Source organism: Myxocyprinus asiaticus, chromosome 1, assembly GCF_019703515.2.
Source record: "Myxocyprinus asiaticus isolate MX2 ecotype Aquarium Trade chromosome 1, UBuf_Myxa_2, whole genome shotgun sequence".
In the NCBI taxonomy this organism is placed as follows: domain Eukaryota; kingdom Metazoa; phylum Chordata; class Actinopteri; order Cypriniformes; family Catostomidae; genus Myxocyprinus; species Myxocyprinus asiaticus.
In genome coordinates, this window is record NC_059344.1 from 39,086,334 (window position 1) to 39,100,889 (window position 14,556).

The 14,556-nt window shown below is 36.4% G+C and overlaps 1 protein-coding gene across 1 annotated transcript in view; it reads left to right on the plus strand.

Moving 5' to 3' along the window:
* LOC127442826 (receptor-type tyrosine-protein phosphatase N2-like) overlaps window positions 1–14,556 on the plus strand; it is a 280,031-nt gene that overhangs the window by 233,772 nt on the left and 31,703 nt on the right. Inside the window, exons 13-14 of the mRNA XM_051701041.1 lie at window positions 6,621–6,836; window positions 11,196–11,411. Of these exons, the coding sequence (XP_051557001.1) occupies window positions 6,621–6,836; window positions 11,196–11,411 (432 nt within the window). The remainder of the gene's footprint in view (window positions 1–6,620; window positions 6,837–11,195; window positions 11,412–14,556) is intronic.

Here is a 14,556-nt window from a genome sequence, read left to right on the forward strand (position 1 = left end):
AACATGTTCACATACTTTGATAAACTCGTTTTGAATGCTACAAAAATAATTTTTAATCCACAATTACATTACTTTTGTTTATTTAGGAAATGGATAATTATTTAGAGTATTCTCTCAAGACTCTAGCATTTTGGCTGTGTATTCAGAGAACGACGCAAGCACACCAATGCAGAACTGTAAATGGACCTATGCAGAGCCTATGCCATTGGTTTGACGCAGAAGTACAAACCGGTCATTACAAGTCTTCCTTGTTCATGTGGAAAAATTATATTTCATTGTTTGGCAAGAATTTAATGCTATAATGTCATGTCTAATTATGAATTCCTTGAACAGTTTTTGTGTTGTCACACATAGCAGTGAGATTTTTAGTCATCCATGCTCTCTGAAAAATTACACAAATGGCTGATGCATCATAAGCCAGAAAATCTGATAATGATTCAGTGCATATTAGGACACAAATTGTGATGTACCATGCTTTCAAGCATTTATCACACACAGAGACATATGAATTATTATTATTTGTTTTAATCCTAGTGGGGAATTTCCATTGACTTTTATTGATTTTATACTGAACTAAAGATATTTTCCCTAACCCCTACCCCTAAAACCTAACTCTCACAGAAACCTTTTTGCATTTGTAAATTTTCATGGAGGCATTAATTAAAATGTTTATTAAGCCATTTCCCTTGTTGGAACCATTGGCTAGCCCCCAAAATGTTGGCCAGTTCTGACCCAAACACACTCAAAAAACAGTTACACATTCATAAAGTGGATACAAAAACAAAACAAACAAACAAAAAACAATATAAATATTGTGAGATATGTTGATATAGGCTTGCTGTGGTTTTGGGATGGTGTGCTGTTTGTCCATGTCAAAGATTGCCTTATAAAGTCATTCACTAGAGTGCACCCAGGCAATTTAAATTCAGTGTTGATAACCTGAGCAATGAAAAGGACAATAAAGAGAAGGTTCGGTTAAAGGTGGGACTATGTCTGGCCAGTGCTCATGCTGTAGTGTTTAGTTTATCAGATCTGAAGATTCTAGTACGGGCAACACAATTTATGTGTTCCTTTCTCATTTCTGCCAACTCCAGCTGTCACGCTGTGGGACAAAGAGGGTAAGCAGGGGACAGAGGAGGGAGGAGTGCAGCTGAAACCAAAGATAAACTGAAGACCCCTCTGCAGACTCGTCATCTGCATTTGACGGGACCCCACCCCCAATCTCCTCAAATCCAAAGACACACACACACACTCACACACACACACACACACACACACACACACGTCCAGCCACTTACACCTCACGGGTACATGTTGTATAGCTTTTACACACCGAGTGCTAGCATTGCTTTCACGCTCTCTCTCCCACACACACACACACACACACACACACACACACACTCAAACAAGCGTCCCCATCCTCCTCTTTCCCTCTCTCCATTCTCTTCGTTTTGGTAATCCCTTTTTGCTCGCTGCAGCTGTTGCAATACTCAAACCTCACAATAGTCTTCTGAAAATTCAAAAAACTAAATAATTTTACCTTATTCTTACAGTTGTAGTCCCTACTTTACTTAGCTACCTTAATTTTTTTTTTTTTTTTTTTTTTTTTTGCTTATTCTCTTCCATCATCAGTAGCAAAGGCTCCATCACACTGATCACAAAGTGTGTGCTTGCCCTGTCTATCATAAAACTAGAAGAATCATGAATTATACTGCTGTTTATCTTATTTTAACGGGTTAAAGACGTAGGAGAACGCCTAGGGAAGATCCAAGTGCGAGCAATTCACCAGGCACAGAAATCCCGAATAGTTGAACAAATGACTGACAAGCTCTCCATCCATTCAAGCTGGCCCTCTTCCCCGCGCGCGCTGTAGGCAACATGTAGAGGCATCGCTATAGCAACCAGTGGATGTGACATGTGCTACAGACAGCGGCTCGACTCGCGCTGAATATAAGGAGGGGCTCTGTGAAAAAAGCCTGGCTTTTCAGTCGCACATGATCATTCAAAGGACAAGACAACCCACTGCAGCTTCGTATAAGTCTTTGGGAAATGTGGCGGACGTTTTAGCTCGCTTTTTTTCTCCTTCTCTGCTTCAGTCCTTTTCTTTCAAACTCTTTTTGTTTTCGCTGCTTCTGTAAAAAAAAAAAAAAAACGGCGGTCTTTTGTTGAGATGGACGCGAATGGGAAGGTTAAAAACTTTTATTAGGCAGCTGCAGTCGGACATCTGATGTTGAAAGGCGGAATAGGATCTTGCTTCCCGATGAGAAAAGCATCCCACACGCGCTGTCCGAAAATGGGACTAGGTAACTATCTATGTAGACTTGTACTTGTCTGTTGATGCACAGTATTATGGTCGGTAAATAAATGGTCGGCTCCATTAAGCCTCACCTAAAACTTATGCGCATCCGGATGCATCTGGACTGACAATGAGAGTAACACTGTCCTGCAAGACTCAAATGGCGGTGGGGTGTAACATGACACATTTCATCATGCTTTTCATTTAAAACGCTTCTTGTGATGAATGATTCTGGCGATAAGCGCATTCGTAGTGTGAAATATGATGGGTAATATGGTTTGTAGATCGTTATGTAATTGATATGGGTCGTGAGTCAATATAGTTATGCGCATAGTGGTAACGCTATTTCAGACACCTTTTCATTTATAGAGGGAGGAATCGTAAGGATACATTATGTTTAGCTGTTCTTTTGTGGGAAAGACAGAAATCGATCGCTCTGAAACCGGTGTGTTCAGAGGCTGGGTCCTCGCTTGTTGCAGATGTCTTGAAAAATAAATAAAAAAATAATCACAAAATATAAAAATACGTGGGTAGATCGATAAATAGAGTGAAAACTCTTGCTCACGTTTAATTCTCCCGCCACGTAATTTGGGGGTTATTTACTAGGCTATAGCCTACTTCATTTTATTGATCTCTGAATATAACATTTTTTGTTACTGGTGTTTCGTAGACATGATTGATATTACAAATTTGTCCTAATGTAGACTAAACTTTACTGATTTTACAAATTGCAGTTTTTACAGAATACATTGTGTGCTTGATCCATATTGGATTTAGCTTTAGTGTTTAGGGTAATTATTTTTTATAATAAATATGTATATTTTCAAGTACAATGTACAATAACACACAAAAGCTAGCTTATAAAAGGGATAATGTATGATGCAATTAAATTAATAATAAATCTAGATAGGTTTCTTGATGTGCAAATTAATTGTAAATGTTTATTAGTCCAACAGGAAACCACAGAGTTTCATGAAAATGTTGTTTAGTGAAACAGAAATATTTTATAATAATAATAATAATGGAGAAAAAATCTATAAGAATAGAAGAGTGCTTTTTATTTTACATGTGCTTGATGTATCAATATGTTCTTTTGATATGTGTCTGCTTTTAGCATAGGCTATTTGTTATTTTCCCCAGATTTTAAAGATATAGAGCGTGGATTGGCGAGGATGGATTGTTTTATGATAGAGCGATTATTGTGTGTAAAAGTGAAAGGATATTTGGGAAGCCCTTGTTTCAACCTTTCACCCGTCACAGTCTCCTCCATCCAACCCTTCCCTCAATCATTTAAATAAGCCAGAGCATCCCAAAGCTATCTGCTTTTTGTCCGTACTCAGATATCCAAATCCTTCTGTATGTCTTCTGTCCTTCTGAGAGCAATAGAAGAATGAGAGTAAGAGGGAGAAACTTTCTAACTCCATACATACAGATTGCTTAAATAAGTTAACTGCTGTCGCTGACATTTGTTTGGCCGCACATTGGGCAGTGGTCTTTGTGTTAGGTGTTGATTTTAATTTCGGTTTTGCCTTTAACAGCAGGATTTTAGTGTTATGTTGTGTAGGTACAGATTCACAGATTTCCAAATGTTGTTGTTGATTTATCGCTCAATAGAAAGAGTAAAGTGAAGTACATGTATAAAAATTAAAATTTTGTCAGTGTTGTAAAGTTTCAGTCAACTGAAAACTATGATGATAAGCAATATCTGATAACTCTGCAAACACACCCATTAATCCAGGAAGACATTTCATCCAGTAACATATTTTACATTTTTTGTTTCCTTTAATTACTCTTGCTTTTCTTTTTTCTTTTTTTCATTGTTCCTCTCTTATTAATTCATATTATTAAAAGCTTTTGACTTTCTTATCTCATAAACTGTCATTATGGATGTGATTTAATTTACCTGACATGCTTCACTGACTGAAAGATGATAGTTAATTTCTTTTGTTTTATTTTTGCCTTTGTAATATTTTGTAAGTAGTTCTCTGTACTGAAACAAATAATTGTAGAATTGTTTCCATTTGGATATAGATTTATGCTCTCAGAATTCTGTGCACTTCTATTTTGAGGATTTGAGAACCTTTGTACTTTTTTGAGGGAAAGCTTGAATTGAACCTGACTGTCTTCCTTCAGTGGCTTCTGTGAATCAGAAATTTGCAAGTCCAATTTTATTCCCCACAGAAGAACAAAACCATAAAAGCATAAAGGGCTCAGTCTCTCCCGGTCTATCTTTCTTTTATCTTTTTCTCTCTTTTTTCTTTTTTTTCCTTCTTTTTTTTTGCAATTTTTTCTTTCCCTCTCTGCTTTTACGAAAAGTGCATCTTTGCAGGTTTTCTATCAGTCACACTAAAAGAACAGATGTTGAAGAAAGAGAGAGAATTTGACACATTGTTTTAATTGAAAAAAAAAATCTACAATTTTTCTTAAGTTAGAAGGAAGACTGTTAAATGTAAAACTCTGATTTCTATTTGTTTCTGAGATTTAAAAAATTGGTAATTCCACTGTACAGAATGCTACATAAAGTCTACATTACATTTCAAGAGCAGGTATGTCACTGGTGGTGTAAATTATACCAGAAAAAGACTAACACATTGCATGTACCTCTTTCAATTATTATTTTTTCTTTATTTTCATTTTTTTTTTTTTTTGAACATGATAGACCATTATTTCATTTGTGCTCAACAATTATTTATTTCCTTTATTTACTGATTTATTTTTCTTTTTTTTTCTTTTTCCTAAATAAGATATACCATTATTTCATTTTTTGCTTCATAATTACACATTGCAATTACATATAATTTTTGCAGTGATCATTAATTTCACATATGGCATGATCTACATTTACTGTAACATGGGAATAGACAGTCATCTCAGAACAAAATTTTTCAATTTATCTTTTATATCTTCCCTCTTTTTTGTCCATTTTCCAGTCCCTTGCTCAAATGCCTAATGCATGTATTCTTCTTAGTTATAATTAATTGCGGACATTATTTAGGCTAGCACAATTTTCTTTACGGGACCAGCTTTTCATGTTGGAAATCTTTTCATGTAATTCGATTGAGAGCGCTAAGCCTATAGAGGGATGGAGGGAAGGAGAGAGAGGGGGCATTCTATTCCAGCTGAATGCGTCCTCCTCTCTACACACTCTCCATGCTACGTTTGATGGGTGGAAAGCAAACAATTTCTGCTACAACAAAAGCTCAGAATCAGAGTAGAAACTAATCCTTGGAAACTACTAAATGTCACAATTAGGTGCTACAATTTTTTAGCAACATGTAGCCAGTATATAGGTGATTTCAGAATGTGATTAAATCGAGTAGCAAATTTCACACTTTTTTCTTTTTGCCTGATAAATTTGCTTTCTGCTAAGGCACGGTGTAGTAGTCATAAATGTTGTGTAGGGATTCAAGAAGACTTCTACTACATCAATACTTGATTAATAAATGTAAAGCAGATTATCAGTATTCAGGAAAATAGAAAATAATTGTTTATTCGAAAATACCGATTAGAAGAATCGATCGCGGAATGGCAGCTTGTCTTGATCACTTGGTTGGTATGATAGCACTGAAAACGAATAGAGGCAGATTAAAAAAAAAATTCTGAACCCCATTCTAAAGGCCTCAGTCTATTCAGCCTCACAAGACATTGGGAAACAATACGCCACCAGTCCCACAGCAGCTTAGCCCCGGCTGTCAGCCCTCCCCCGAGGGGCTAACAAGCCTGACAACCCCCTCTACACTGGAACGTTAGAGGGGCTTGGACCTTTTTTGGTACTCCCCCTCAGCTTAACCCCTCTCCCGTTTTATTAACTTGGAAGTCTGAGCCAATTCCCCCATCCTGACCAAACCCAAGACTTGGAGGCTAATTAGCAGCAAGCTGGTATAGTGAGGCCCGACCCTAATTGCTCTGTGGTGGCATGCTTCAACCTGCCAAGACATGAGTGGAGCGGGCTTTCACTTCCCAAGTGTCAGCCTGAGGTGCATGTACTGTTTGTGTATGTCTGAATGCAGGCTGGATAATAACACATATGCATCTTGGACTGTTTGAATATTCTAAATAGAAATATACTGATAGCTGCCACCAATTCGACATTATGTTGTGGTCAGTTTTGTGGTGTCTAATGGCTAATGACATACTTATTTGTGTGTGTTTGTGTGTGTGTGTGTGCATGTGCGTGCGCGCGTGTGTGCGAGCGAGCATGTGTGCATGTGTAAGTAATAAAAACAAAATTATATATAATTTTCATAATATATATATATATATATTTTTTTTTCAATTCACATTGTTTATCAGGATTTTCCTCTTTTGTCTTTTCTAATTCCAGAGGGGCAAATTGAACCAAATCCCGGTCGTCAAACAAAGTCAATTGGAGCCAAGCAACTTTTTGATTCTGGTGGTGGTCTCCATGGTTTTTATTGTCATGGTATTGGGGATGTCAGGGATGCTGTACTGCTTACGCCATCGCTCCCACCATAAGCTGAAGGAGAAGCTTGCTGGTTTGGGAAGTGACACAGGCCATGATGCCACAGCAGCCTATCAGGTAGGAGCAGGCAGATTATTTCAGCCAATCATGCTATTCTTTGACATTTGTGACACAGGTGTGTTAGTTAAAGCTTCCCAGAATGTTGTTAGCCTTATCCCTGTTTTTAAGATGTGTTAAATAATTTGTCCTCCTGTAAGATTATTTTCAACTCTCATCCACTAAACAATTCCAGAGTAACTATACAGTTTCTATATATGCAATCATCACCTGATGTAAGCCAGGTTCTTAATTGCAGAAAAATTATTATAGCTCATTAACAGAAAGGCAATGTGATTCATTTAAAGCTTCTTTTCCTTAATTATGACCCATTGGAGCAACTGCAGATGTCCTTGCATGACAGCATTGTTTAATATGTATCCTAATTGAGGCAGAGCCCCTTTTAGCAGGGAAATGAGTTTGTTGTATGACCTTTCTTTCGTGGCTCCTGGAGGCAGGGCTTTTGGTGAAGGCTTATTGATTTTGTGTTGGGCTCAGCTGTACTCAACGAGACTGGATCGCAGGGTGCAAGCGCTTGGCTTCCTCCCATGCCTTCAATATTTAATAAACCTCTCACACTTTGTTGAGAAGTCCATTCCATGAGCGTCGGCCCTATCAGTGTGGCAAAATAAGCAGCGTTCATCAATATTATTACGGTTCAGTTGCACATTATATGCTGACACATTTGTTATATTTTCATTTCAGCTTTTAATTACTTTGTATTGATTTTAATTTGCATGTAATGTTGCTTTTTTTTTTTTTTTTTTGTGGTATATGGTGAGTGCTCTCAGCCCTTTAGATATGCTAGGTTGCTTAGATGCACAGCTCTTACTGTGTCTTTGTAAGGGATTTCCCAACTGCTGTAGTTGGAATGAATGCAGTTTAGTACACAGGGACTCTTAAAGTGAAACATGCAATTAGAATCAGTTCTGCTGCAATGAATCTGTTGCAGATCACAACACACACACACACACACACACACACACCACCATCACCACCACCCACCCATTCACTCTAAAACACACCCTCTCAAACCATTATGCTACCAGTTAAATATACACAAGTATTTTTTGCTCTTCAGCAAACATATACATGTATACTCTTACACACACATATTCACAATTGTTTTTTACCCTTTAAATATTGTTCCCCCCTATTTTATAAGAATATTTTTTTTCTTATTGTGAAAAGGTGTAGCAAAGATACATTTGGAAATTTTTCTATTCCACTCACTCGCTTAAATGAAATTATTAATCTGTATCTTCTCTTCCATTACTGCCTAAACGTGAAAGAGATCAGTGTTATCAGGCCTAGCTTTTCAATGCTCCTAGTGTTCTTTAGACTAAATATATTCCATGATCCTGTTTATCTCCCTCACATTCTAACCATATTCATAAAATATGGTTGCAATTTTATAGAAAGTACAACGGTAATTTAGGGAAGTTGTTCGACTATGTGTTACCATGCACACTTATAAATGCTAAAGTATTTTATTTTTAAAGGATTAGACATTAAAAGACCTAATAATTTACTTGCTGTTAGAACTTAGTCATTCATTCATTTACTTTCAATAGATTCATTTATAAAGTCATACAGTTACTTTCACTTTTACTGTGCCTTCATAGTGGAATGATCTTCCAAGCTCTACCCAGTAGAGTGCCCCTTACCACCTTCAAGAAAGGTCTATATGGAGACATTATATGCACTTAAAAAAAAAAATTATCATTTAATGTTGACTCACTTGTGTCTCACTTTCATCTCTGTTTTGGCTTGTAATTTTCAGAGTTATTTTCTCATGTTATTGCTGTCTTAGAATGATTAAATGTAAATTGAATTCCTTAAGCTACTAAGTGATCAGTGAGGATAAGAGAACTAAATGTATGCATGTATTTGTGCTGGCTGTTTTGAACAGAAATGATCAGTTTGTGTGGGCACACTTTTTTACAATTTCACTAACTTTAATTCAGTCTGACTCATATAGAGAGATAAATATTAATATTAGTTTGACACTCTAGCCTTCAGTCTGTGGCTATGTGGGGCTCTATTTGCTCTGTGGCCACTGTATAACTCTCATCACCTTCCCTATTTTTTATTTTATTTTATTTATTTTTTTACTGGGGATGCTCTATTAGTAAAAACGCCCTAAACTTCCACCTTCAACCCTCCACACCTCATCACTGACCCACAAGTCAGCCTCACTCTGCTCTCTTTTTCTATCTAGACATTTTTTACTGTTGGATAATTGCTCTCAGATGGGGTCATACTGTTGTGACTCATATCTGCTTCGAAAAGTAATTGTCTGTCTGTTGCACCTTTGAGTAAATAAAAGGAAAGGAAGGAAAAAATCAAAGGTAAAAATAATCACAGTTGAGCACGAAATGCGAAACGTATTCTCTTTCAAACTGGAGCTTTTAATGTTTCCAAAAAGGCTTCTAAAATGTTACAAACAAACATTTGTGATTTGTTTAAAAGCTATTTGTAAGAAAATTAACACAGCTGCTGGATGCTTTTCAGACTATTTTTATGTTCTTATCATTTTTTTTGTTGTTGTTTGTAATCAGACTTGTTTAATTAAAGTGGGGGGCATTTGAAAAGTATGGACATTTTCTGTGTGCGTTCCATTAAAATTCACTTACAGCGTCTTAAATGTTGAGCCAGGTTTGCAGGGATCTAATGACACCTGTTATCTCTGTGACTACATTATGTACTTTTTTATTCATCACAAATAAAGATCATTTTCAGAATCCAGAATGTACAATCATGCAATCATCTGATATCCTCCTAGAGTCACTGATGCTTGAACAGGTGATTTGAAAAATCTCTCCCCTTGACGCAACCACCTCTATCATGAGAGATTTTACACAGTAGATATAATCAAAGCCATTAAACAGTGAAGGACTATTTTTTCCACTTTCGTTTTCTCATCCCACTTCTTTGTTTGATTTGAGGAAATTGACAAACCATAGACAGAAGCTTGGAATTCCATAGTGATGCAAGCTGGGAAAGAAGTGATTTCATTGAAGGAAATGTAATCAGGCAAAAAGAAGACTCGTGCTTATAGCAGTAAATGCAGTGATAATGAGTGTGAGCTTTATTTTCTGTTTAGTTCCATTGCTTGAATGATTTACTAATTTGGAAATGTTAAATAATAACACTCCATCAATACTTCATACAGTGTAGATTTCTGTATCCTTTATTCTGATCCCTAACAGTAGCTACTGGTTATGTCACAGTTATGAAACTCTTTTATGACACATAGTAAGATTATGATGTATTCAAAACAATGTTTGTTACCATAGTCATTATAGTTTTGAATTTTGAATTAAATTGTTTTCAATTTGTCCTTTCAATTTAGTTTAGTTTTCATTAGTTTTCACTCTGTTAGTTTAAGTTTAGTTTTTCAGTATAAGTTTATATTTTAGTTTTTTTAGGGCTGCTAAAATTAATGCATTAACTAATAAAAATGTTTACATACATTATATCTTTAAATATGTTCAATGGAATTGAAATTTTTAGGGCCATGGTATTATTGCTATCTTGTGGCATTGTCATACTTAAAAAAGGCGGGTCATAAAGGTTATAATATAGGCCTACTATGTATCAAAATCTAAAGATAAAAGTAATTAATCTTCATTTTTATTTTAGTTTCATGAAAATGTATTTTAGTGTAGTTCCAGTTTTCTCAATGAAATATTTGTATTCTTATTTCAGTTAATGAAAATGTTTTCATTTAGTTTTCATTTTAGTTTTCGTTAACAATATACACACTGCTGTCAAATTATAAGTGAATAGTATGCTTGTTTATGTTTCATTATTTTTGAGAGTGAGACCTTATCTATGAGCCTCCTGTTAAATATGACTGGCAGCATTAGTACTTATTTATTGAACTGATGGGTGGGTGAGGTTTTGCAGATAAGAGATTTCAGCTGTTGGGGTTAACGTTATATTACCATACTGTCACATACTAATAATTCTTAATCTTCCCATTGTCTGCTAATCTTCTTGAGCAGACAGTGATGTAACATGTTGTTGACTGTATCTTGAACCCATATTAAGATGCAGAAGTAACCAGTTATCTTACAGGCATCTTGTGCAAAGTGCAGACAAACGAAATCCCATGTCTCATCTTGCATTTCGAGTTTATTTGAAAATAAAAAAAGGATCCTGATGCAATGTCAGTGTGTTTTTAATAGTAACGGAGGTCAGACATGTATATGAACAGAAAGTTTTCTATTATAAATGCCTGTTATAATGCTTTAAGCATAACCAACAATGCTCTGGGCTTGTCTTATTGATCATTTTAATGTTTAGAACAGCTTAATGAGTTGCACTAGATAATGTCTTAACAGATAAGACTAATGTTTGTCCTCTCCTCCATAGGATCTCTGTCGCCAACACATGGCGGTGCAGACATCAGAGCGTGGAGAGCGATCAGATCAGGTGTTCCACCGGTCGCACACGTCACGCATTAACAGTGTGTCATCACAGTTTAGTGATGGACCAATGCAGAGTCCTTCTGCCCGCAGCAGCACATCCTCCTGGAGTGAAGAGCCAACACAAACCAAAATGGACATCTCTACTGGACACATGATACTGGTAAACAGACCCTCTCCCATCACAGTTCAATATATGCATACAGTATATATATAAAAACAGAAATGGGAGGTGTATTACAGTCATCTCAGCTAGAGGGTAATAAATACAGTGCTGCATGCACACAGACACATTCCATTTATACATTCACACTCTCTGTACAGAGCCTGTCTTATTGCAGTCTTAGGGTGAACATACAGTGGGTATCCATTCAGAATAGGCTTTCTACCACCACGATCACCACGTGAATGAGTCATAAGCAGCTCATTACCAGCTCTAAACTGCTAAGGGGCACTATAACCATAGAATTTCAACAGGCTAGAGCTGAATGCCTCAGAGCTCTTTCTCCCATCGTAACAGCCATTCAGTTGGAGGCGGTAAGGGCAAGTTAAGCTTGTTTTGCCAACCACCCATAAAGAATAAAAAAGAAGAGAAAGAAGAACAACAACAAACACCACAACATTTAGTTTCTGACTAAATGTTGCAATGAGACGCACGATAAAGACTTTACTGCAGCATTCAGCGTTCACGTGGACGTCCGCGTATTGGAGAGTTATTTGATTGCATTTATATATAAATGGCTTTTTGTGAATCTGCTGGATGCAGTTTACTTTCTACATGTATCCAAACAGACAATAATATAAGTAAAGCTGGTCTCGAACCTGCAATTTGCAGGAAAAGACAATATCAGATGACATGAGCGCACAGCCCCTGAGCTATCAATCCACATATGACTTTCAAAGAACTTCAGTTTTTAACTACTCCACACCAACCGCTGTAACTTTAAAGAATATTATTTAAAAACAACAAAATAAGCATGCACACACTCACACACACACACACACATATCATGCTTATGGGCGGGTCTAACACATATAGTCTAACACTGTCGACTAGCCGGGTCAATTATAACACGGGATAACGCCATTAATTAAATGCATTGCTGTTGTTTTTTCATTAGGGCTAACAAAAGAAAATTATGAATGTTCAAAATGTGATTTTGCGAACGTGTCTCACATGTGAGAATTTAAAGTTTTCACCCAGCAGTACTCCCTGTGGTAGTAAGGCTCAATCTGGTTGTTACCCACTGTATATAATGTATATATACTCTCTGGATATCTAAACACACTTTCCTTTGCACTGGCCTTTCTCTCTCTCTCTCTCTCTCTCTCTCTCTCTCTCTACCTCTCTCTGTTTTCTTTCACCTCTTTCTCACATCAGTCACTTAATGCAGAATTTTGGGTTTGTTTTTGCTTTGAAAAGGACTGGAGGGCCCCATGGGCTCTGGCTTTTCTGACACAATGGATCGTTTTAATTTTGTCCCAACTTTTGTTTTATTCATCTCAGCACAGCTTTGGCAGAAAAGACTGATAGGTGCCTGGTAGCGTTGTGTTCATTACCGACAGGGAATCTATCAAACATCCAACAGTGGGGCCAAAGACAGCCACTGTGTTGATTCATTTAGCGCATTGTGTTTTCCTGTAATGGATGGTCCTTACTGAGATTGTTGAAGGTTTTTTCAACAGCTAATAAAACCATGTGCGTTGTTAGTCAGAGATGCATGTGCTGAAGTTTACACAATTACAAAGCCATTGTTCAAACATAAAAAGTCCAAAAATGTCACAAGTTTGCGAAGTGTTGTGGTGATGATTTAATCCATCTCCCTGCCTGCATTGTGTTACTTAGATGTTTTGAACCAGCATCATGGAGCATGTCGTCTTTGTAGATAACAGCGAGAAAGTAAAACCTTTTCAATAAAAAAAATATTTACAAATACTACCCGTATGTTGATTTGTAAATGCGCATGTCACTCTGATCAGTGTAGTAATGCTCTGTGCTACAGAAAACCTTAGAATTACACCCAACCTTAATCTCTAGTCAGTGGCTTCAGTATGAGCTACTACTATGAGAGGTAACTGCTTGTACACTTTCTATCTCTCAATGGATCAAAGACGGGTTATGAAAAAATAACTATTCTGATAGCGTAATCTCTCAGTATGTCAGGTTTCTGTAAGGCATATTTTTTCATCCATCCTCAAAGATAAGAAGATATTGTCCATAGGCCAGCCTCATCTGATGTGGAGCTGCCCATGCATTGTAATGGCCCACTGTTTTCCCATCATATTTTCATTGACAGACAGTCTGCTTTCTCTTGTTTTGGTGTTTGTTTGTTTTTTCTCTTTGGTTTCATTTATACATTTATTTATATTTGATTTCTGTCTGCTAGTAAGTTCTGTTCAATCTCTTTGACAGGCTTTATCTAGGTTTCATTACATGAAAATGTAGATTTTCAACCAAATATTTACTTAAACCTAAAATGTATTTGTTAAGCTAAATATTTAGTTAATTGCTGCTGTTATCACTTTATTCCGATTTGGTTATATAAAATAGGATGTTTTCTAGTTTGTTTGTTTTTTTGTGTGCATATTAAGTATAAATTTATGTTCAATTTAATGTGGTCACCCTATTTGTTTAATGTCACCCTAATTAAATATTTAACTATCGGGTAAGATAATTTAATTCAGGAATCATAACTGCTAAAAATAAAAATCTGTTAAAAAAAAAAAAAAAGCTCTAATGCAAATTATAGTGTAGCTAACTACTTTTTTAAAAGAAACTGTAGTTTAACTACTTCAAGTTATAAGTAGTTTGTGGCTTGGGTGACAACAGTTTTAAAGTGGCTTCTCCACATTGTTTACCTTTAAACACCCTGGTCTAAGAGTCTGAGATTTAGCTGTTGCTGGATTGTGAGGAACCAATTCAGAACCTTGGACAGTTCCACAGATTACCACTGTTGCTCCACTGCACTGTGTGTTTTACAAATACACTAGGGCTGAACGTTTGGAATAATGTACAGATTTTTCTCTTATGGAAAGAAATTTGTACTTTTATTCCCCAAAGTGGCATTCAACTGATCACAATGTATAGTCAGGACATTAATAACGTGAAAAATTAATATTACAATTTGAAAAAAAAATTCAGAACTTCTTAAACTACTTCAAAGAGTTCTCATAAAAAAATCTTCCACATGCAGCAATGACAGCTTTGCAGATCCTCGTTATTCTAGCTGTCAGTTTGTCCAGATACTCAGGTGACATTTCACGCTCCCTGTAGCACTTGCCATAGATGTGGCTGTCTTGTTGGGCAC